Source organism: Candoia aspera, chromosome 5 (genome assembly GCF_035149785.1).
Source record: "Candoia aspera isolate rCanAsp1 chromosome 5, rCanAsp1.hap2, whole genome shotgun sequence".
NCBI lineage: Eukaryota > Metazoa > Chordata > Lepidosauria > Squamata > Boidae > Candoia > Candoia aspera.
The window spans coordinates 10,729,445-10,755,457 of record NC_086157.1 but is presented as its reverse complement, the minus strand read 5'-3'; the positions used below and the strand labels follow the sequence as shown (position 1 = coordinate 10,755,457).

Here is a 26,013-nt window from a genome sequence, read left to right as displayed (position 1 = left end):
TTAACTTCGTTAATCTGGAGCTCTTGCTTGACTTTGCCTGGCCTAAAATTGTTTTCTCAGCTCTTTCTGGTGACCAATACATCCTTCATTCACTAATTCTTTGGGAGAAAAAGATTTAAGAGAGGAGTGGCCAGAACCATTTTCGGAAAGGACATTATTCTCCATACCCTACACATTCTCTTATTCAGATTCTCATGACCACCACCTTCTGGTTTGTCTTATTATCATGAATCAGTTGACAGCTTCTTTTATTAATATTTAGAACTCTTGCTTGGCAAATCTCCTTGCTTCATTTACAAGTTGAATTAAAGAGTTCTAAAATCAACTTCTGACGATCAGTATTGGGAAGGGTTTATTTACCTGTTACAAATGCAACAGACAACTGTTAACTTCACCATTAAAGTTCAGGCCCATTTCTCCAAGTAAGAACAGGGCCATCTTCACCAGCCTGGTTGACCCTGGTACCAGTTAACAAGGGAGAATCTTAATTACAAGGAAGTTTTAGGTAAGTAAAATTTTTCATTTGTTGTATCAAACTGTGAGAGCAGTGTCATAATTGATGAGAACTCAGTCTCTCAAGCACATATAATGTTAGCATGTATATGTTTATCAAATCTCCTTTGTCTGTAAATGGATTATGTGGGATCAAAATTCAACCTCCTGTTATCATCCTTCCCTCTATGATACTTGTAATTGCTAATCCAGAGAGACGACTGAGATTCCAACAGGGCAAAGTATAGGGAGTGAAATGTTGATCATGGTTGATGATACCCTATATGAGGGAAGCTACTTCTGTGCAATCAAAAAGCCTTCTCCCATACTGGAATATCGTATATTCTCGCCACTAAAATTCAGGAAGACCTGCTGTATCTTCACGCATCCTTGGAAACTCAACTTCACACCCACATGGCTGTAAATCTCAGTTCTTCAAATACGTAACTCTCATTTGAAACTTGGCTTAATGGCAGAAAGATCTCAGACATGACGCCACAAGATTGATTTCTTTATTGTAGACATGAACAAAGCTATATATACACAGATTTGTCCAGGATAGGACAACATACAGAGATCATAGGCAATATAGGACTCTGCTCCAGGGATTAAATTCTAAGTATCTTCCTTCCACCTTTCCTGGTCAATGGATATTTGGCCACTGTCATCAAAGCAGGTGGCTCCTCTTTTGCCAGCTTCATTCCTTATAATCGTTTCATCCAGGCCATTCTTGTATGAATGTTGGAAGAATGTCCCCCCTCCCTTCCCCTTTTTAATGAATATGTTTTGGGTTTAATGTTTTATTTTATTTTATTTAATGTATTGTTTATTATGGATCCTAGTGCTGTTTTTATTCTAAACTGCTTTAAGATGCTTTGCAATAAGAAGTGCTTTTATTTAAGATAGAACTATATTAATTAATAAATATACTCCACCAGAGATTTCGAAGGAACCCAAGGGAAACTCTTAGGAACAAAAACCTTTTTCATGAATTCCAAATCAGTTTATCAATGGCTCCTGTCCCTGAACTTATGAACGACAGAAAAGAAAAAAAAAAAGATAACGGGGGAAAAAAGTCTGGGAAATTTTAACATAGAGGGATGGTTATGCTTTATTCGTCAACATGTCAAATCAAATGTACAGGCAAAGTTAATAATCTTTCCTGCAGTGATAATTATGATCAGATCCCAAGTTATCTGCAGCATCCATCTGATTTTCCCCTTCTCATTATCAACTCAATTCTGATTTACACACACATTCTGACGCTGAAGAAATGTATTTTTATAAAACCTGCTTATAAGTATGCCTATGGGATATTTAAAACTGAAATGTACTCATTTCAAAGGGGCCTATTCATTTTCTTAAATGTGAAGGAAATCTCCCCAGGGAAGGGTGGACAACGTCTAAGCCGGTGTTTTCAACTGTGGCAACTTTCTGTGTGGACTTCAACTCCCAATTCCCCAGCCAGCTAATGCTAGGAGTTGAATTCTGGGAGTTGAAGTCCACACATCTTAAAGTTGCCAAGGTTGAGTCGCACTGCTCTAAGGGTCACAACTCAGCCTTGATGTTCTTGGGGAAGGAAGCCATTCAACGAATATCATCAGAAGAGGCATAGCAATTATTATTTTTACCTCTGGTTTTGTGTGTGTGTGTGTGTGTGTGTGTGTGTGTGAAGGGTAGCAGAAGTCCTCTGGGAGACAAACTCCTCATCCCACTGTTCAATTCCTCCCCACCCCAACAGCTGGAATCATGCACCAAAGTTCAGCCATTGGCACAATGGGGTTGTAAGGTCTGTACAGACCTCTGGCCATAGGATGAGCAGATCTGACAGGAGGATGCAGATCTCCAAGTTGAAGGAACATTATTCCTGTGTGTGCTGTATGTAATGCTTTGTTTAGCACTCTTGCTATTTCTGCATGAATTCATTACAAAAATGTATTGCACTTGCCATGGGAAAACCTAGTGTTCAAGTCTCTAGACTGTTTTATAATTGCTTTCTTCCGGGCTTCATCAAACTGATGAACTTGAAGATCCTGGTCTCGGTCAAAGGGCCTTCTGTCCTGCGGTTTATTCTTTTCTCCAGCAGTTTTGCTCTTTAGCTTCTTCCGATGTATGTCCATTAAAGATTCGGATCTCTGAGAGTCCTGGAATTTAAAATATTTACAAATAAAAGGCGAACTGTTACAAGAATTAGAAATCAAAAGAGAGAGAACGGGAAATTGGAGACTTTGAAACAAAAAGCTGTAATCCAATATATCTGAAAGTCCCTTTGAACTCAATTATGTTACCTTGGTTCACCATCTGATTAAAAAGTGAATGGAATTAAGGCTACGCCAAAAATAAAATAAAGTTACTTCTATATTTAGATATGACAAAGGGAAATAAGCCTCAAGAGCCCAAATAAAACCACCTATTATACCTCTTCTCTGTGCTTCCCAGACAACTTTCTGAGAGCCACAAATTGAGACAATCTTAATAAAGACTATTTTCAACTTAAAAGAATAACGATGTCCAAAACAGAGAGACAGTTTGGTGCAGTGGTTAAGGCATCAGTCTAGAAACTGGGAGACTGTGAGTTCCAGTCCCACCTTAGGCACAAAGCCAGCTGGTGACCTTGGGCCAGTCACTTTCTCTCAACCCTAGGAAGGAGGTAATGGCAAGCCACTTCCAAAATCTTGCCAAGAAAACTGCAGGGACTTGTCCAGGCAGTTGCCAGGTGTCAACATTGACTTGAAGGCACACACACAAAAAAAGTCCAAAATATACTGAACTATCACAATTTAGTTAACTGATCAGCAAAAAGGCAATCCAACAAAGTATTATCCTGTTTTTATATAGGCTCTTGGTGTTTTCAGGATTAATTATTCATAATCCTTAAGGGTATTACAACCCCAAATGGCACCTGTCTCCATTTTCTTATTGTCCTCCTGGATTATGATATGGACAGACAAGTGCCAGCAGCTTAGTTACCAGAAACGAGGTACATCTAGAGACTCAAAGACCATTGTTTACATATAACCAACTCTGTTGGACCACTCTTAATGCAAACCTAGTCTTGTACGATCTGAACCGAACTGAAGTTTCTTTAGATTTGTAATTGAAGGCGAAGTCCGATGACCAACATTGACTAATCATGTGACTAGCTTATCAAATGAATCTTTCTTCCCCTTTGGCAGGTATTTCCATTACATTTAAGAAACCCTGTAGACAGACTAACTTCCCCAAATGTGGGTGTCTTCCTGATATGTGGACTTCAGCTACCAGAATTCTCCAGCTAGCATTGCCATGGCTAAGAATTTGGATTTGGAGATGGCACCCAGTTTGGAGAAGGCTGCTCCAATCAAACAACCAGGAGACGGTCAGTTGTCCTCAGAAGGTAAAAGCAATGGTTGTACTACTAGTGACTTGAGTCTCAATAATAACTTGGCTAGAATGCAGTGTATGTATGAATGTGTTTCCATAGCAACACAGAAAAAATGTTTATGGCTCAGTCTTGATATTCTTGAAACCAACAAGAGGTTTCTGAAAAGGCAGGTTTGAGCAGAAGAAACATTTCCACAGAAACCAACATCACCAGAGGGGGAAAAGAGATTAAAGGACACCTACGTTGTACGAGGACAACTGTTCAGCCAGCCTTTTGTCTCTCTCTGAGAGGAAGGATTCTGCCTTGTCCTTAGAGATGGACCTTCTTGTCTCCTGCTGTTCCTGAAGGACAGAAAAAGATTGATGGGTTAGCAGGTGCCCAAAGAAATGCATAAATCAAAAAGGAATCTTGATTAATTGAGGTGTTCTTTATGACATCTTAAGGCACCCAAATCATGAGATCCAAGGGCAATTTTGCCTCTTGTGGTAGAAAAATAGTGACTGCACGCCTAGGTACACGTTCTCTTATGTCAGGAAAAAGAAAAGGCCACACTGTATAGGTACATTCTCAGTAATAAATAGAGTTGACTCAAAGGTTCAGGCTGAGAGATTTCAGCCTTTTTAACCTTTCCAGGATCAACCCTGAGAAGCAGGGTGGGAGGCGTTCTTTAAACTTCCATTTCTCTCTCTTCCCCACAGGGAATGAGAGGCTTTGCTTGTTGAAGGCTAATGATGTTCTTCAATGTACTTTTTTGGCAATGCTTATTTATATGGCTGTGCCAACCTGCTCCAATTCGATCTGAACTCCTAGCAGGATTTCTATTGACAACTCAAACAGATTTGAATTGCTAAGCCAATTCAGGTTGACCTTTCAATTTAAAGACTCATACTGAGAGTATCCGATTTTTCTGCACTGATCAGGGGAAAAACAGCCATCAAATCAACATGTACACATCTAATTCAACCTGAAGCTTCAATTTGGTGGGTTTATTAGAGACAGAAATTGGACTGAATTGGCACTTGATCTCCACAGTGAACCTCTGCACAGCCCGATTTACCCCAAATCCTTGTGGAAAAAGAACCTCTGCACAGCCTGATTTACCCCAACCTATTTACCTCCAGAGTTCAAATATTTGCCCTGCAATTCTCCAGTATTCCACATGTTCCTTCCCACTTTTTTCCCCTAGCTCTGAAGTTCTTTCACCAGGCCACCACATTTCTGCTTTGCTGAACTGAGACAATTGAATTTTGCTCCATAAGCCTTTTTTTTGGTCACTAGATCTTAAGTACAGGTAGTCCTCACTTAACAACCATTTATTTAGCAGGGTTAGGACTTATGACAGTGTTGAAAAACTCAGCTTGCGACCGGTTCTCACACAACCATCACAGCGTCCCCACAGTCACAATCTGGGAGCTTGGCAACCAGTTCGCATTTACAACCATCGCAGTGCCCCACGGTCACATGATCACCATTTTTTACCTTCCTGGCTGGCTTCCAGCAAGCAAAATCAATGGGGAACTGCATGATTTGCTTAACAACCATGTGGCTCGGTTAACGACTGTGGTGATTCGCTTAATGACTGCCGCAAGAAAGGTTGTAAAATCAGGTCAGATTCGCTTAATGACCACTTTGCTCAGCAACCAAACTTCGGGTCCCAAGTGCGATCATTAAGTGAGGACTACCTGTAGATGGAGAAATGAGGGGATGTTGGAAACCATACCAAAGCGGGACTTATTTAAGATGTGGATTGGGCACAACTCTAGCTATATCCATGTCCCACAGAAAAGCATTTGACGGCATCTTAGTTAAAAAGGTGCTCGAGTATTTGACCTCTTCTATGAAACCAGACATGTCACAGCCTGCTGGGGTGCAAGGAAAGAGTTAGGATGCAGTCACTTCTATTGTGTGAGGCAAGGTGGGAAAATTGGACAGATGTACGTACAGGAGCAGTTTCTTTTAATTAAGTCAGCCTAAGATCTTTGGGAACAAGGGAGCAACCAATCCTTCCATCCTCAAAAGTTCTTTGCTCAGCTTTCTCCTGGCAACAAAACTGCAAGGCTAATCAGAGGAGGTAACTGGGGAGTTCACCCAGCACAGGGCCAGACTGTAAATCTGTAAAACTAGCAGCAAAAAGACAGTGTTCCTGAACTAAAGCAAAACACGTTATCCAAATAAAAATTGCCTGCCTGGGAAGTAGTAGCAAGAGGCTTGCCTTGGTTGCTATCTCCTGGGACTTGGAGGGGAGCGTTTTCTGGGGGAGCTTCCCTCAGGAGGAACACCCCTCTGCCAGAAATAAGATCTGTGTCCTTACCCTGGATCTTCGGAAAGTTTTTGAAACTATTTCAAAGACCGACTGATGACAGACGGGTGTTGTTGGTTGCACCTGGGATGACTGAGAGTGCTAGGATTAGTATTGGCTATATTGTGATTATGGGACTTGAATTATGATCATAGTATTTTGCCTTATAACCATTAGATTTTCTAATACTGAATTGATTGTATTTCTTGCATGGGAACCATTTAAGAATCAGAAAGACTGAAGGTCATAAAAGCATTTCTAGTGAGTAAGAAACTGGTAGGGTGCCTTTTAACTTTTCACACTTTTGACTTACTGCTGTATGATTACTTGATCTGCCAATTCACAGATATAAATGAAGAATATTCTCTCTGACAAAGCACACAGGAATACAGGCTTACATTAGCTTTCTTTTCTCTGTCAGCTGGAGTATCCGTCCAAACTGATCTGTCTCCAGATTTATCATCGGGTCTTCTTTTGAATGTTCGTGGACCAAGTCCAAAGTTTTTGAGTTCCGGTGGAAGATCTATCATCCAAGACTCTCTTTTAGCTTGTTTGGCCCCATCCTTTCACAGGAAACAAAATTGGGAAGTATCCATGAAGACCAGACCAGCTTAGAAGAAATGCCTGAGAAAATCTGTCGATACTTGAGAAAAAGCAACATAAATGATGTATCCAACTCACATCAACGTGTCCCAGGAGCCTCTCTTTCATCCTCCGAGCCCGGTCTTCAATCTCAGCCCCTGGGTTCGATTTCACTGACCCCCTGGCTGGCATGGGACCAATTATGGTTTCCTCTTCTTCACTACTATTGCTCATCTTTAGCACAACACAGAATAAAGGCACAATCTCATCAACTCAGCAAAGTGGAGATTTTAAATAATACGTTAATATTTATACAGCCCTTTGGCCTCTAAAGCGCCACATGCATTACAGTCCTTGCAACAGTATTGTAAGGCAAGCTGCTCTTAGCGTTCCTCAGCTGCTAAGAATATACCACTTCTACATGTAGCTTTCTGATTCACATTTGTAAAACACGGAGTGTCTTCTCAAATGGGAACATCCCCTCTTGTCTTTAAATACAAAATGTAAAAACTGTCTGTCCTTAAAATCATCCTCTTCCACAGCTATTACCAAGATCTAAATTCAAGAGGAGTCTACTTATTATTTTTCAGAGACAATTAAACAAAGACATTACTCTATCGCCATCACAATTGTTTGTATTTATATTGCTTTAATTGAATTTAACAATGTTCTATGTTCAGTTTAACTTCATCCGTTTGTATATATATTTCCTAGAGCACAGCTATGAGGGGATTCAGGCATAGCTCTACTTTACAAACCAATCCAAACAAACAGAGAATAATCACCTAAAATATGATTTCTTAGATTAACTGTTCAAAGCTTCCTCATGCTTACAACCCTATCAGATCTTCCCTGAAGCAGAAATAGTTCTAATGAAATTAAATTAAAGCAGATAAGATTCCTCTTCGAGCACACTTGGAAGCAAGGAAAACAGATTAGAAGATATGTCTCCATCTGAACGTACCACTCCTTGCAAGAGTAATTGTACCTGGTTGATGGCAGATGGTTTTATTAGGACTCATTCTTATGTCTGCTTCACATCAGTCTAAAGTGCAAGGGTTGGCTTGCGTGAATGATTATTCACACAAAAACAGTCCACAGAGACTGAAAGGGATAGCCGCAGGACCAGAAATTTTCTCCCAGACACCATAGTCTATTAAGTGGTAATACTTCTCTTCTGGGGAAGATCACTTAATAGTAATGTGAGTATCCACCTGCAGCAGTGCAGCCCAGAATTCCAACAGAGAGATCTAGAATACAGTAGCAATTGCTGGCATGTGACTCTTCTGGCTGATCCATGCTCCTCTGCTTCAGTAGTAGGTCCAGAGATTCCCAGTGGTGCCCTGGGCTCTGGGAAAAGCAATACTGGAATTGCAGGGAAGTCATGGCGAACTAAACACATCTCTGAAAGAGCGGAGACAATGACCACAGCAAAGACTGAAGAACCAGCGAGTAGTCCTGTTCTTCGGAACCTCTCCAGACAAGGAGAGGACAGGAGATCACCCATGTGCACTCCAGACAGCTGCTTCTCACGAGGAGATCGCAGGACAGTGGTCCCCCACAGTTTGAGGGCCAGGAGACAAAGGGATTAATCATCAAGCTCACAACAGCAGTGGAGCCTTTTGAAGGACACAAAATTCACTAACCTCACTTTCTAATAACTTTTGGAGATTGCTTATTAACTACCTTTAAACTATTAGAGACCTTCAGAACGACACATTTCAAAAGCTACCCAGTGAGTTTATCTTCATCTTGAACAAAAGAAAAATTAACTGTAAGTTTAAGAATTTAAAGAACTGGAAATAAGCAGTGAAAAACTAAATAAGGCTTTGATCTAAGAAAGTTATAAACGAATTAAGGATCCAGACAAATTTGGAATATTGAGACTTTTACCACAAGTAGTCCTCAGGTTATGATGATAAATTGGGACCAGAATTTCTGTTGCTAAGTGATGCCGTTGTAAAATGCAACATCACGTGACCTCATCGCTTAGCAGCGGAAATCCCAGCAGTCCCTGTTGGGAGAGGGTGGGCACGGCCTTCTTGTGAGCTTTTGGAAGGCCTCAGAAGCATTGTGAGAAGGCAGCACACAATTTGGAGAAGCGCACACACAATTTGGAGCATGGCGCACGCAGCCTCAGGAAGAAGGCCTGATGCAGCCAGCAGCTGCCTCGCATAAGGCCAGGCTGGATATGCCTTGTCAGCAGTGGAAGGAAGGAAGAACATGATGAAGATTTGAAGTCAGTTTACAGTCAGGACCAGAAATATTGGAACAAGGATAACTGTTCTGGAATTTGGCCTCTGTACACCACCACATTGAAGCTGACAGGGAGCACACCCAGATGGGAGCGAAGTCAGGACTTTCAGCTGTACTCCAAGGGGTTTGCCAAATTGGGGCACTAACCATTCAGGAAGTACAGCCGGTGGCATACACACACACCCATCGTTGGTGGCTCATAAGTAATGGAACGAATGGGTGACATGCAGCTGCATGGCCGGGTGTGGCCTGTTTCCTGGGTACCCCATGACCAATCAAGCAGATAAGAGGCCTGGAGGTGGCTCTGAGTGTTACATTTGCATTTGGTAGCTGTTCACTGGAACTCTCGACATGAGGTCCAAAGAGGTGTCCATGCGAGTGAAGGCGGCCATCATTAGGCTGAGAAAACAAAATAAACCCATCAGATAGCAAAAACATTGGGAGTTGCCAATACAACAGTTTGGAACATCCTGAAAAATAAGGCATTAACTGGCAAGCTCAGCAACAGCAAAAGGCCTGGAAGACCATGGAAGACAACGGAAGTGGATGACTGCAGAATTCTGCTTATGGTGAAGAGGAACCCTTTCACAACATCTAGCCAGGTCAAGAACGCTCTTGAGGCGGTAGGCATGTCATTGTCAACATCTACATTCAAGAGACGGCTTTATGAATGTAAATACAGAGTCTTCACAACAAGGTGCAAACTACTGGTAACACTCAAGAACAGAAAGCCCAGATTAGACTTTGCCAGCAAACACCTACTGTAAAAAAGCCTGCCCAGTTCTGGAATAAGATTCTTTGGACTGATGAAACCAAGATTAACTTGCACCAGAATGATGGGAAGAGCAAAATATGGAGAAGGAAAGGAACAGCTCATGATCCAAAGCATACCACATCATCTGTCAAACATGGTGAAGGCAGTGTTATGGCATGGGCATGTATGGCTGCCAACGGAACAGGGTTACTGGTGTTTCTTGATGTCCTGACTGCTGATAAAAGCAGCAGGATGGATTCTGAAGTGTTTAGGGCTACACTTTCTGCTCAGATTCAGCCAAATGCTGCCAAACTGATAGCATGCCGTTTCATATTGCAGATGGATAAAGACCCAAAATATACAGCAAAAGCTACCCAAGAGTTTCCCAAGGCAAAGGAGTGGGATGTTCTTCAATGGCCAAGTCAGTCACCTGATCTCAACCCAGTAGAGCATGTTTTTCACTTACTGAAGACAATACTGAAGGCAGAAAGACCCACAAACAAGCAGCAGCTGAAAGTAGCTGCAGTCAAGGCCTGGCAAAGCATCTCAGGGGAGGAAACTCAGCATCTGGTCATGTCCATGGGTTCCAGACTTCAGGCAGTCACTGACTGCAAAGGATTTTCATCCAGGTCTTAAAGGCGATCCTTAAGTTTGTAATGATGTTGGTGTGTTCCATTACTTATGAGCCACCAACGATGGGGGTGTGTGTATGCCACTGGCTGTACTTCCTGAATGGTTAGTGCCCCACTTTTGTCAAACCCCTTGAATGACAGCTGAAAGTCCTGACTTCGCTCCCATCTGGGTGTGCTCCCTGTCAGCTTCAATGTGGTGGTGTAGAGGCCAAATTCCAGAACAGTTATCCTTGTTCCAACATTTCTGGTCCTGACTGTGTATATTTCTTTTCTTTTTATCTTCCTTTCTTCTTTTGCTTTCTTTGCACTTTTTACTCTTTCTATTTCTCCTTCACTTCTGAGTTTAGTTTGTATTTGCTTTTACTATTGTAATTAAAATCTTCAATAAAAATTACATTTAAAAAAAGAAAAATTCTGGGCAAAGATCTGATACTCCTGTCTGCACAGCAGAACCCATCAGTAACATGAGGAAATAGCTCTGAAAGCTACAGTTAGCACAATCTCCATGATACCACAATGACACGGGGGTGGGGGAGGCACTAGAGAAGCACTGTGGTGAAAAGGGGAATTCTCTCATGGTTGTGTTGCCAAATATACAGAGTTACTACAAGGCCTTGCTTTGGGACATAGTCGGGGACTTTGGTGAAAGACATAACTGTAGCAAGTACAGATATATGGAAGATATCCTTTATTTTGGATCCTGAACTCCAAACAGTTGCAGCATCAGATGCCTGCTGAGGTTCCTTGTCTCCATGACAGCTGTTGGGATGGGAAGGCAGCCAACAACAGACACAATTTAAGGAAACAATAATAAAAAAGAGATTATAAGGTATCAGAAACTAGTTCTTCCCATTAGGTGGCCTACAAGAACAGGAACTTTTTCAGTGCCACACCGTGATCTTCTTGGCCCTAAAAGAATGATGGGTCACAAATAAAAGGAGAAGGAAAAGAAAGGATGTCTGGGATTCAGAGAAAGAGCTGAAAGGAGACAGACATATGTGATCATAACTGCCTTTCTTCAGATGAAGGTCAAGTTCCTTCAAAGCCTGTCTCAGATTTCTGAATTTTTAAAATCTTCTCGCTATTGCAGGATATGAATGAAGAATGAATATTGTTAAGATATGATATGAATGGTACTAGAGATACTCTTCATGTATTTATGTATCTGCTGTGTATTTTAATTTCTGTGTAATATGACAGTGAACTGTGAGCACATATCATCTGATGAACAACTTGTTACATCTAAATCCATTCAGACAGCTTTCCTTGATTAACCAGCCAAAGTTTTTTCAAAGCTTCAGAGTTAGCAGCTTTACCACACAAAGGAATTCGGGTCAACATACTTGGGTCCATACACATCCCACAAACAAATGTTGAATTCTTCACGTTTCAGTGTATTATTTCTCATACCTGGTTTATGTAGCCTCGGTTTTCTTCAGCATCGTCTGATGGTTTCCTAAAGCCTGGTGGTAAGGCAGGACCTATGACAGGTCTCAAGAATAGAAAGAGAATTAGTTTTAATAACATTGCCTGATACAGCATACAAAGAATAGCTATTAAAAGTTGCTCTCAAGCTACATTTCCAAGCATGGGAGTTCAAATCCCACTTACATACATATTCTTCCTGCGATACCAATGTTACTGAGGAGTTTAGCTTGCTTGCAAGAGTCATAGGTTCCCTGCCTGTCCAGACAAACCAGGATACTTCATACTTCCTACCTCCCATCAAAGTTCCTCCCATCTGCAGGATGGACCCTTCCCTTCAGGAGTCTCTTACATTCTACAAGCAATATACAGAAACAACTCCATGCACAGACCAGCACCCCACATCTTTTTAATACTTAAGGTTTAGACTGGGCTTTATTACAAAACATGGGATGAAATGTGGAAGTCACGCAATGCTTTGGGCCTGATTCTGAGAGTGATTGCTACAGCGTTCATCCGATGCTGCCTCCCTGCCAAATATAGATGGCAAATTTGGCTATGAGCAGGTCTTGAAGGAGAATCTGTACTTTAAATCAGCGGTTCCCCACCTTTTTGGTACCTGGGACCGGTTTTGTGGAAGAGTTTTTCCATGGATCGGGTTGGGGGGGAGATGGTTTCAGGATGATTCAAGCACTTCCTCTTTTTCCTGACCTGTTATTCTTTTTTCTTCATGCTGTTTGGAGACCGCAGCCAATGGGCTTGCTTTCTCTGACAGGAGGCGGAGCTCACGCAGTGATGCGAGCAATGGGGAGCAGCTGTAAACACCTGGGCTGTAAATTCGCTCGCTCGCCCACCGCTCACCTCCTGCTGTGCGGCCCGGATACTAACAGGCCACGGACCGGTACCGGTCTGTGGCCCGGGGATTGGGGACCCCTGCTTTAAATAGCCTCAAACTTTTAACTACAAATATGAAAGAGGCCCTGAGTCACTTGGAACCCATATAGGGACCATGGGAGCAATGCAGCAAATCACCAGCGTCTCATCATTGGATACAACATGACAACAAGAGGACAAAAATTGCTCACAAAAAGTGCAACAAATGATTTTTTTGTATCAAAGCAGCCAACATTTCTGACTCACAGAACAGGGTTGTTGTTTTTTTAAAACCATCTTCATATTTATAGCTTTTATAAATAGAATCTTATCATAGCACTTTGGTTATCAAAAACATAAAAAGTTACTTAATTCTTGGTTCAGATTTTTTTCCCCTACAAATTAACTTTTATCATCACTGATTTGTTTTCTCCTGAGACATGTAAAGAATTCTTATTGGCACATATCTTTGTGAAGGAACCAAAAATATGTCATAATTCTACAGCTATGCCGATTCAGTCCCAAAGACTGGGCTGGCAAGGAATACAAAGACATTCTAACGAAACAAAAAGTGATTTCTTTTTCTTAGGACCTTAAATAAGTTGTATTTCATTTATGCTGTTAAAAAAAAAAGCCTTTTACTAAACTATGTATCATTTTTCAAAAGTGTTGAGAGCATTAAAAAAGTATCAACAAAATAGTTAAACATTCAAATGTTTCTATGCACAGAATCAAAAAGGCTTGTACTGTAAGTCTTTTTATCCTCCATCCTTCTGTTTACAGAAGAGGCTGGATTCTCAGGAAGATTTAACTTGCAGAGGAAGATTTAACCTGCGTTTTGAAAATTTGAGGTGGGGTTCTGGGGCTCTTCCTAAAAGGTATAGCTTTAATTATGTATGGTAAAACATGACTGCTAAGATGTGACCGGTAATGCTCTGTTAAATGTGAACATATGTTGGACAACAGATGCAGTGTGCTTTCCATAAATTCTCCTTTTGAAATGAGTGTGTGTTGGTTGATAGCTGTAGTGTTATTTCCTTCAATTTTTCTTTCTTTCTTGATTGTATGGTTTTAGTAAATAACACTGTTGCTTTACTATTGTTTATTTTTGATGTTGTGTAGATATGTTGAGAGCTCTTCTACCAAGTCCAATTCCTTGTATGTTTGATCATACTTGGCCAATAAAGTATTCTATCCATCCATCCATCCATCCATCCATCCATCCATCTTATGTTCCCCCTATGAATCTGGTGACCTGAAAACTATCTTTCTTTCTTTCTTTGTCCATTCATTCATTCATTCATTCATTCATTCATTCATTCATTCATTCATTCATTCAATATAATTGCCCTTCTCGCCAATGTGACTCTGGGCAGCTAACAAAATTTGAAAAAAAACATCTAGCTAATGAAATAAAAACAATAGCCAAGAATAAATATTCTGCAGCAACCAGAAATCAGCAAACAACCCAACTGGGTTTAGCGAACTTCTCAACACCACACCTAGGATAACAGCCAGGTCTTAATAGCTTTCTGAAAGGCCAATGGCCTCATGGCTAACCTAATGCTGAAATGGCATTCCAGAGGGCAGGATGCTGCAGCAGTCCCATTTTAAAGTATCCTCCCCATCTAGCCGATAAAAGCCCTCCAGGAGCTTCTAGCTGTGAAGTGCTTTGGCCTCACCTATCAACAAATAACTCTGTAAGGATAAAGTCCTCAGGCAGGATAGACCTCATGTCCTCAACAGTACCCACAATAAGGCCTGTAGATTCAAGCCTCTTGAAAAAGAAGCCAATCATGTCTGTTGTCTTGTACTCCATGTTAAGTGCCAATACAGGATCTGATTCTTCAGCTTTTTATAGAATAACAGAGTCATCAATGTTGCTTTTTGATGCTTAAGACTTCTGATGCATATTACATTTGAGACTATTTAGAAGGAGAAAAGAGGTTTAAAGGTTCCGAATAAACACTATTCAAAACACAATCTATGCTGACTTGCAGAGATCACCTATAAGGAGCAAATTTTTTCAACGGGAGCCCAAATCTGGTTGGTCATCCCTCCTTCATATCCAACAGCTTTGGCAAAGATACAGAAAAGTACAGAACAATGTGTTGCCTCTAGCTGGGTGCATAGCATGTGGTAGTGTTTAGGCTCATAGGGAACATCTCTCTAGGGCAGAGCAAAATGGAACCGGATCATTTCCTCACTGCTGGGGCGGGGGGAATTTCCTTCATCTTCCCCAGTTGAAATCCTGGTCAGTTGCTGGAATAGGAAAATCAACAACTGGCAGTTGAAACAATTGTTCCTGAGTAGGGCTGGGCAGCATTCCAGATTCAAAGGTGAAAAGGTCCTCCAGGGCACTTTGGGATGCTCACATAGCTCCAGCTGGCAGCTACTTAAAGCAGCTGCATCTTTCCCTAGAACAACTGTAGTAAGATCTTGGGGAAAATATATTTGGTTAAGGTGCTCTTTTCCCTTCACATCTGAAGCACAGTACCACCCAACTCCTGAATGCTCCAGGCAGAGAGGAGGAGGAGGGAGACAATGGGTACATGCATGGAATTCAGGATAAATCTGATCAAAGACAGGAGAAAGCCTTTATTAAGGCTTATGCTGTAACTTTGAGGCCAGCAATGAATTGTGCTTTAACACTACTATCATATCCACACAAAATCATCCACAAAATCTCTTCCAGGCTGTAAAAGAACTATTTTATCAAGGTCAACCTAAGGGAGACAACTTCACAGCCTGATATGACATTTTGCTAGATGCCTGGCAGAGAAAATTGCCTGCGTTGGTTCCAACTTGGATTCCTTGGGTATAGCAGATTGCAGTGATGCAACTTCTCCTTGTTATGGGAGTTTTGACTGGTAACAGCTTGGGGATGAGAACAAGACGCCATGAACCCAACCATGTGTGTGCTCCACTCTTTCACTTCCCAGCTGATTAAGGCCTGGTAGAGTGGGTACAGAGAATGGATACCCCATCGTTAGAGCAGGGATCGGCACCTCACGGCACTGCCATGGCTGAAAAACCGTCAGGAAGCCCAGACTCAAGCAATAGCTGAGAAGGGACCCACTGCCCTTGATATAAGCTCATGGTTGGCTCAGCTTGTAAAGCAGAGGCTTGCTACTCCAGCTGTGGGAACACCGTATGAGGAGGGCCAGAGGCCAGGGAGACAGAAGTGCATGGCTACACTCAGAAACAGCTGGCTCAGGCAGGAGTACTTGAGAGTAGTTCTGTATTCAGCTAATTTAGACTGAGGCTGGGCAAGTCTTATCCTTGCTGTTACAGCCTGACCCTGCATACCTTATAGCTAGTTTCTAATCTCAGAAACTTCAATATTGGCCTCAGTCTTGCTAAAGCAAAGTTACTTGGACCTTGGCTACTGGTGAGAATGGACCCCTTTTGAAGTCAGACTGTTTTTGTGACCCCAACTTCGCAGCTTCAGTTGTGAGCTAGACTAACTAGTTGTAAGAACTGCAGTGCAATGTCTCTCTGGAATTCTCCCCCTCCCTTTCAGTTCACAACCAGGCTGAACATGCATTGCCACTTCTGGGGGAAGAACACGATCAGAGGCACGGTGTTCATCTGATCGTGGATTCCGACACTAGTGCTTGAAGGGCTGGGACATTTGGGAGGGGACGAGAATTGCTGGATGAGACCATCTGGATTCAAGTCTGAGCTGGGATGGAGATGGCTTCTGTAACCGGAGGAATTAGACAGCATCAGAAGGTCCCTCTTGGTTCTGCTTGACCTCTTGTCAACTTTCTAGGCCGCTGGTCATGGCAGATCCTTCTGGAGCTTCTAGCAGGACTGGGCTGGGGAGACAGTCTAGTTGCTAGTTTTGGACGGGGACAGTGGGGAACGCATGTTCAACTTGCATAATTTTTCTTCTTTCTTGGTTCTTGTCTGCCATCTTATTCAGCATAATCATGACACTGAACATGCTCATCTTGGGACACATTGTTGCTAATCAGTACTCTTTTTTGTATTTATTCTTGTTGATCATCAGCATGGATTGGATTTTTTTTTTATTAACTGCTGTAGGCTGGCTTTGCCAGAAGCATGCGGCACACAAATAAATAAATAATAAAGTCAGGTGGCGTGTAACTTTTTTTTCATCTACTTCTAGGAAAACTACTGATCAATGTACTGGATGACAGCTAATTGACTGAGATTTAACCCAGACAAAAAGGAGCCACCCCTGGTTAGAAAGTTAACAAGGTCTAGAATAGGATTTCTATCTGTTTCAGATGAGGCAGTACTTGCCCCAAAAACCAGCTGTGCATTCCGTTGCACTCAGATGTTTTGCCCAGCTTAAACTGGTGTGTCAACTGTGCCAGTTCCTGAGGAAGCCAAATATGACACAAGTAGACTGAATTACTGCAGTGCACTTTACCTGGGGTTTCTTTTGAAGAATGTTTCAAAAGCACAATAGGTCTAGAATGCAGCAGTGAAATACTGTTGGGTATTCCCAGGCAAACCCATAATAACCAACTGCACCAGTTACCAATTTGTTTCCAGCACAATTCAAGCACTCTCTCAGTGATGTGCCAGTCCCTCTTAGGGACATAATAAACACAATGCTCTAGGACAGTGTTTCTCAACCTTGGCAATTTTAAGATGTGTGGACCTCTTAAAAGATGGCTGGCTGGGGAATTCTGGGAGTTGAAGTCCACACGTCTTAAAATTAATACACTAACTTTAGAAACACCGATCTAGGATATATAGACCTGAATTCCCTGAAGTATAAATGAACTGCATCAGCCATCTCCTGATCAGGAAATACTCCTAGGAATTTTCCTGGGGAATAACTAGACTGTTTACCACTTGGATCATGGAGAAAATCTATCTATGTAGTTGCTAGGAGTCAACACTGACTTGATGGCACATAATCAATTACCAACTGGGGGACTTAACAATACTGGTAGCAATGTTAGCAGCATAGCTAGAAAAGTCGCTTGTCTTTAAAGAAGACACGGCTGAATAGCTGCAAAAGTTTGAGATTGAGAGTAAAGAGGCAGTAAATAATATGGGAATTGCCTTTTCTTATATACAACTTCACAACTCTATGGGACATATTAAGCCGCAAAAGAAAAGAAATCCATTCTCATTTTGGTTGTCCACAGCTAAAGATGCTACTATTTCAGCCCCCATGTGGATTCTGGAAGCCCACACAAAATTTATTCCTCTCTGGCACTACTAAGAAAGCAAAAGCATTTTTTTCTTCTGGCAGTAGTGTTACTTTATTGCACCAACACTAAAAAGACACTAAAACCTATCTCCTGAAATCCTTCACTGGATTGAAACCTAGCAAATTCCAAAGCATCAGTTCCAATATTTACTTGCTCTGGCCTATGTTTAACACAGAATTTTCCCTGAAGATTGGCCTCCGTTGGAGGAAGAATGAATCCAGAATGCTTTATCTCTGAAAGAACTGGCTTTCCAGTTTCTCACTTCTTGCAAGTATGAATAGCTAATTCAGTTATATCTTATTACACTAACTTTCTGTGTCTTTTCTTGGGGAATTATTAGCCTGTTGACCATTTGGGACACTTAGAACACTGGTAGCAATGTTGGTAGCATAGCTAGGAAATGCTGCCTGACATGGCTGAGAAGAACTGATATATCCTTAGTATGTTTAAAGTTCAACAGATCCACCTAACCACCATGGGCCTATTATAAGGGATTCTGGGTAAAGCAATTCATTATTTATACTGATGAGGGATCAGGGGCTTCCAGAAACAGGGTGTTGGCTACATCAAGACTTGATCTAGATCCTTATCAGAGTTTAGGGTAGGTTAAACTTACATATCTGAACTGGAATTTCAGAAACCAATTCTCTGTTGCTTACTCACCTAAAGGCAGGAACAGAATATTCACAAGATTTTGGAAATGCTGCCATCAATATCCATAAAAGCTACAATGTGATTTTTTCTTACCCACAAAAGGATTATCTACAGTTTGAAACTTCAATGTAGCCATTAGCACTTTTTTTTTAAATGGTTACACCAGTTTACAACACACACACTTTCCTTGACTGATGTATTCCAAACTGATTACATTTTAATGCAACAATATACAGATTTCCACACCACTAGGGAGAAACTATTAAGAAATATCTAGATACATGGTTGAGGAGGAGCCCTTTTAGATCTTCCTGTATGTCAAGAATTTGTTTTACAGAATTTGAGTACATGACAAACTCTATTTTGGTTTTGTCAAGACACAGAGAAGCTGCTGAGCACTAGTTAACTGGTATCCCAGGAATTAAAGAAATTTCTCAGTGTACAGCTTCAAGGAATGCATGGATTAGTCTGTTTGGCAAAATAATTTAGCCACTGGCAAATGCACTGGGGCGAAGGGGACAAGAAATAAGGAAATAACTTAAAAACAGCCCAGAGCAACTGAACACAAGCCATTAAAAAGATCTCAGAAAGGACACCCTCTCATCTACTCCACATTTCCATTCTTAAGGAGAATGTTCTTCTGTCCTCAACTATCCATTCAGAACTGCACTTAAGACAACTGTGGGTCTTCCTGAGAAAGGGTGTTAGCCACCCTCATCTCATATGTTTTTTTGTCAATCTGACACCAGTTCACATTTGGGCTAAATTCACATTGCCTAGCCAAGCTTAACGTTATCCCATTGGTGCTTGAAGGCTGAATTATCCCAGGCAGAACCAGCATGTATTCATTCTGAAAGAAATGTCCAACCATCCTGGACAGCAGGATTCGTATCTCAGAACCTCCATCATTGCACCAACCTGTCATTTATGTCCTTCTGACAAGAATCCCAAATAGGAAGAATAAGAAAAGAGAGAGCAACCACAAAGACCGCTGCTCTTTGTCCATGCCTTTTTTTTTTTGGTGCCTTTGAGTCAGTTTTTTTTTTTACTCCTGACTACTGCCTGGACAAGTCCCTGCAGTTTTCTTGGCAAGGTATTTCAGAATATTTATTTTTCACATTTCTATCACCGCCCATCTCCCCCCAAAAGATTTGCCATTGCCTCCTTTCCAGGGTTAAGAGGGAGAGACTGGCCCCAGGTCACCCAGCTGGCTTCGTGCCTAAGGCAGGACTCGAACTCACGGTCTCCCGGTTTCTAGCCCAGTGTCTTAACCACTACACCAGACCGGCTCTCCTTCACGCTTTAACTGCTTAAAAGAGATAAACTCACCACTGAGAGGTGGATGCGAGCCTGAGAAGAGGGCAAGATAAAAAATACAAACGTACCATGCACTTCCAAGCCTCACTAACCGAAGGGGAGACCTTCAAGAATGGCACCCTCTATTGCTCCAAACCTGCGTGTCCCACAAGTCCGTGCAGTTCTGACACCCTTTTGTGAATTACCTTTCCGGTGATTCATCTTGCTTTTTAAAGCCAGGAGGAAGAGCAGGCCCAAAAAAACCATCGTTGTCTCCTTCCTGACATCTTCTCTGTTTCCTTAATAGAGATAAGGAACACAGGGATAAAGATGATTGAAATATGAATAGCAGTCTGCTTACATCTCAAACAAAGTGCAACAACTGGAACTTATTTCAGGGAATCTTCAAGTAAAACTACCCCCCGTTTTCCATTCACTGCAATTAAATATTGACAATTCAATCAATTACATATTGATAATGCAAACAGTTTTCCTATTGACAAGGTTTTCTGCCCAAACAGGACTCAAAATCATCTTTGATAAATACCAGTGTGCAGGGGTTAGCAGATTTGGGCTAAACTATTAGCATGTCAGGGTGTATCATCATCTTCCCCTCTGGCAACAGAATGTCTGAGGTATTTAGTGCTATTGTGTAAAGTCTGGATGTATCTCGGAAAACAGCCAGCTGTATCTCCCAAGCTTTACTGAGGTTCAGCATCAACATTCATCAAGCTCAGGTCTAAAATCTCTCCACGGTAAGCACAGGTGTGGAGCAGAGATCCATATTCCCTGGAATACTAACAATATTCAATCCGCTGCTACAACTTACTCAGTTTTAACAATGATTTCATAGCTTTTTTTAATCAGATGAAAATTATTTACACAGCATTAATGTCTTACATAAACATCAGTCCCAGGATACAATATGTGCTTGTGAGTGATTTTGATGAAGACTCTCTAAATACTACAAGCCTCCTTCGGGTATTATCTTTTTGAGAATCTCAGCTTTCACCACAAAAAATCCATTAAATGTAACTGTAAAGGGAACATTAAGTTAATTAGACCTAAGCTATCAAATAGGCATAATCTGAAATGAAAGAACCATTCCCTATTAAGAACGTTCCCTATTAGCTCATTAACCAATTTTTTAGTACTGTATTTAGGAAAGGAACAGCCACCAAAAAGGTAGAAAACGTTTAGTTAACAGAACTATTTCATCTCTTGCTGGAACATGTAAAAGCGGCCTCAAATCAAGCCTGACTCCTTGTCCTAACAGCCAGGAACCACGCTGAGACAAGGAACGGGTCTCTAATGTTTTATTGCTTGTACATAAGAGGAATCCTAACAAACTGAAGAAGCATGGGAAAAACCCAGCCATACAAACCCCAAGGGTTAAGGCGGGCCCGATCTGTCTCTCTTGGAATGGCTGCTCAATTCCTCAGTGCTACGCATGCGCTTGACAGTCTGGATGGGAGCCCCCTGCTCGCCATCCTCACTCATGACACTCCTGGCCATTTTCTTAACAGTGTTACAGATGTAGCTTGCTGCTGCCTTTTCCAGGATGTTTTTGATCTCCAATCTAGCATCCAAATCTCTCTCAGAGACCTTCATACACCAGCTGAAGCCACTCCTCTGCATAGCAGTTGGGAGTTTCCTCGGAACCAATATGTTTGCATCAAGAACAACACAGAAAAGGCAAACTGAAATGAGTAACTTCAACATCACGACTGCAAAGCACAGCAGGAGAAATATCTACAAAACACACACACACACAAACATGCTTTGCCTTCTGCAGTAGCAACAACCTCAGGTAACGCAATGTGAGGCAAGAAGTATCAAGAATGTGAGTAGAAAACTATGACAGCCAGCTTCAGCCAAGCAGCATATTATGTTTCAGTGGACGGTCACTCCTAGGGAAAAGCTACTGCACTATGGGTACAATATACCAGTAAAGGTGTTTTGGGCACTGCAGCGCACACACACTAAATTCAGAGCACCAGAAAGTGTGAAATATTTTGATGCAAAGGAAAGGTGTTCCAGAATACAAAGGCTGGGAGGGATTAACCACTTAAGAGTTAACGAACTGGTTGTGCTAGTACTCAATGGACAGCTGAGAGATGAACTGAAGGGAACGCTGAGAGGTAGCAGTTGGGCAGAGCCAGGAGGACTGAGAAGAGCAAAGGCTGGAAGAACAACCAAAGAGAGCGAACTGAAATTGTCCATCAGGAGCCAGGGAGAGCACCCCGGTTTGGGGTCAGAGGAACTTTCATCATAGCACAGTGAGCCAGGATCTTGAAAAGGAAACTCGGATGAGGAAGTTATGGAAAGAGAAAACAGTCCTGTCTACCTGCACAGTTCTTACTGTGAACTTGCTCCATCAAAAGCCTGGTGAATTCTTTCATTGGGTCTGTGATACAGCTGGTGCTATGTACAATTTTTAATTTAATCAATTCTACAGGTAGTCCTCAACTTACAACCATTTCTTTGAAGACAGTCTGAAGTTATGAGGCCTCGGAATGGGCACTTTATGGCCTGTAAAACACTTCCAAGCATCACAAAATGTTGCATCACCACCTCTGCAGTCACATGATCGCACTTCAGGCACTTGGCAACCGGCTCGCATTTATGACCGGTTGCAGCATCCCATGGTCACGCTCTGCAACATTTTTTGACATTCTCTGGCAAAAAACGCCCATTGGGAAAACTGGATTCGCTTAACCACCACCGTAAAAATGGTCATAAAATCGGGTCCGGTCACGTGGTGACTCAACTTATGATCACAGCAACTTAGGATGAAAATTCCGGTCCCAAATGTGGTTGTAAGTTGAGGATTACCGATATTCCCAAATAGGACAGAATTACCAAGCTGTCACTGAACATTTAATAGGGACAGATATTAAGCAATAAAAACACTGATCTACAATTGTTCATTTAGGCCTTTTACTGTTAAGTGTACAGCAGCATAACAGGCACAAGTGAGTCACCTGGTAGAAAATATAAAGCGTGAGCAACATTTCCTGTAAGTCTAACAATTCCAGCTCCTCTTTTTATTAATCCAGTCACGAATCTATTAATTATCCATGCTTACGTCATCACACTCTGGGTAGCTAAACCAAAGCAAGCATGGGGCAGGTGAAGATGAGCTCGCACATGGGTTGATCCATAGTTGCAGTTGGAGTCTTCTCCCTGGGGTTGGATGGCACCAAATAATTATTGTCCTAGGTGCCTCTTTTATACCTTCGTGCCTGGGAAGACTGGGGGAGGCAATGGCAAACCACCCCTCTCCATAGTCTGCCAAGAAAACGTCGTGAAAGCGGCGTCCCCCCAGAGGGTCCAACGTGACTCGGTGCTTGCACAGGGGACCTTTCACCTTTCACGCCTGGGAAGATGTCATGTCTCTGTGTTCAGGAAAGATCTGTGGGAGAAGCCTGTTTTGAGCTGTTAACTGAGACAAGGTCTTGTTATGAAAATTGTGCCTCTTGTTGTGAGAACATTACTGTCTCACAGCATGCTGAGACCACGCTCACTGGCAACTCATATTTTACCCGCTCCTCACAATAGCCCAGAAGCATCTTCTTCACATTCCATCCTGTTGCTTTCCCAACTTCAACATCTGTCGCCAGATGTTACGTTATCAGGCAGATTTGTTCGTGGGCCAGTACTTCTTTTCCTAATCAAACAGCTTCCATCCCTTTGCTGGAAGAAAAAAAAGGAAGTGCCCTAACTTTTATGTTTCTGTTTGAGAAAAAGGCAGGCTGATGAAGAGCATGTCGTATATGTCTGCGGGAGGAGGTGCCGTAAATGTGTGATGTTTATGTGTGTTGGTGTGTCCCCCAAAGGCATACTGGCAACAGAAAACCTGCCCATCCAACTGCCTCATAAAGCAGTTCCATACTTCCATGCCAACACACTAACCTGGGAACTGGACTTGAATCTTCATCCTCTTCAGAATCCCAATCTGTTTCTCTGGACACTCGAGCAGCAGCACATTTCTGCTCATAATCACAGTTTTCAGAGTTTTCCTTATAGCCAGGAGGCAATGCTGGTCCTGCAACTAAAATTTTTTGTATCATTATATATTTCACGGGAATACCGCTTTCTTTGTTTTTAGACTAAATTATCCACACACTTCTTTCTCACAGGTGAGAATAAGATGTGGGCACATTCTTTTAGGTGAGTTCTGTTCTATAGTCCGCTGAAGTAATCCAAATGTGAACAATAGTCTACTCTTAACTTAGGCTAATTGATTTATTTTAAGAAAGACTTTACTAATTTTTAAAGTATCACATTTTTTTGTTTTTGTTTTGGTATAACAGATTAACATAGACCCCTAAAAACTAGTTCAAGTGCAGCCAGAGATATGGGGTAGAAAATTTTCCCAGGTCAAATTTTACATTTCAGGCACACTTGTTAGTTTTAAAATTGTCTATTTGCTTTTCCGGTGACTGTGCTGAGAAGCTGAAAATACACTGCAGTTGCATTTATTTTTGTCTTGCTTATTGCCCTGCATTGCTTCCAACATTCTAATAAAAATAACTTTTCTCCACACATCAAAAGTGTTAGTTTCTTTGGGTACAATCCTCATGAAATAATCTAAATTTAAATTTTGATCACTTAAAATAATCTTCCCCAAATATCTACACAGACTGTGGATATTGCAGTTAATATGCTAACTAAAATCATATTCATTTGCACAGGAAGTTTTTCTGGCTCAAAAATGTCCTGAAAAGCCAACCTCTCTGAGGACAAGTCCCCGCTACAGTGATAGTTTATGAGTTTTCATGCTAAATTTTTTAAAAATTATTTTTATATTTACGCTATGTAAAAAAGAGTAATGCTAGATTTTCATGGAATGTTATGGCTTACATTATGGCTTAATGTACCTACTACCCCTCTTAATGTGACACCTTCTCTCCCCAGGAATATGTTGCAAGAAATTGGCCATTTTGCTAATAAATTTCAGCAATGAAACTAATTCTGGGCAAAATTTGAGGACTGTGGGGGACGAGAATTGCTGAATTGCTCATCCCACTCTGATCCAAATAACATACTCTGGCAGCATGTTCATATTGCTGCCTTAGGCACGTGCATTGCAAATTGTGTTTTAATCATAGTTGGAGGCTTATTATGTTGTTCACTGCCAGAGTGAAAATCACTTTGGGCTGACCTGCACTGGACACCCCAAAGCTGAACTGAGAGCCAGTTTGGTGTAGCAGTTAAGGTGCTGGCCTACAAACCAGGAGACTGTGTGGTTGCTTTCCCCCCACCCCATTCAATCGTGTCCGATTCTCGGGGACTGCCTGGACAAGTCCCTGCAGTTTTCTTGGCAAGGTGTTTCAGAAGTGGTTTGCCATTGCCTCCTCCCTAGGGCTGAGAGAGAGGGACTGGCCCAGCATCACCCAGCTGGCTTCGTGCCTCAGGGGGGACTAGAGCTCACAGTCTCCTGGTTTCTAGCCTGGTGCTACACCAAACTGGCTCTCTAGGGCCCCCTTAAGTATAAAAGCCAGATGGGTGACTTTGGCCCAGTCACTCTCTCTCAGCCCAACTCACCTCACAGGGTTGTTGTGGGGAAAATAGGAGGAGGAAGGAGTATTAGGCATGTTCGCTGCCTTGAGTTATATATAAAAAGGCAGGATAAAATAATAAGAGGAGGAGAAAAGGAGAGGGCTGTTACGGAAGAGGTCTGACACTGCCTTCTTCTGCGAGGTTTTCCCAATTTTCAGACTAGCCTGGATTTCCTGGTAGCCTCCTGTCCAACTACTAAGGAAACCCCTCCTGGCTTCTACTGTTGGGATCAGCCAAGGGAGGCCACGGGCTGCTCCATGAGCGGGAACATCCCCTTCCTCTGGAAGGCCTCGATTTCCATTTACCCGGCCAGCGCCAGCCATCCAGGCACTCCCCAGCCCCGCTTCCAGATTAGGCCAGCCAGGGCTGCAAGGAGCCCCGAGTGGGGCCCTTCTCCCCCAAGAGCTGCCCCTCCTCTTCCCGTGAGCGAGGGCCTCAGCCTTCTTCTTACCCGGCCCGGAGTCAATGGCGGCGGCGGCGGCGGCGGCGGCTAAATGCGGAGGCAGAACCGGCCCGATAAGATCTCGAGACGCCATGGCCCAAGCAAGAGCCCTGAGGCGCCTGCGCAGTGCGGTCCCGGGTCTCCTTTCCTTCCGGCGCGTAGAAAGGCGACTTCCGGCGCT

General features: G+C 42.2%; 1 protein-coding gene across 1 annotated transcript; it reads right to left on the bottom strand.

The window, feature by feature from the left end:
• Positions 1-990: 990 nt before the first annotated feature.
• GPALPP1 (GPALPP motifs containing 1) lies at positions 991-25,965 on the bottom strand. The gene is made up of 8 exons (XM_063304574.1): positions 25,842-25,965; positions 23,741-23,879; positions 20,032-20,124; positions 11,790-11,871; positions 6,837-6,971; positions 6,554-6,718; positions 4,099-4,197; positions 991-2,636 (listed from the first exon to the last, which is right to left on the bottom strand). Exons 1-8 carry the CDS (start codon positions 25,924-25,926, stop codon positions 2,418-2,420), a joined length of 1,017 nt encoding a protein of 338 aa, XP_063160644.1. The 5' UTR covers positions 25,927-25,965; the 3' UTR covers positions 991-2,417.
• Positions 25,966-26,013: the final 48 nt, after the last annotated feature.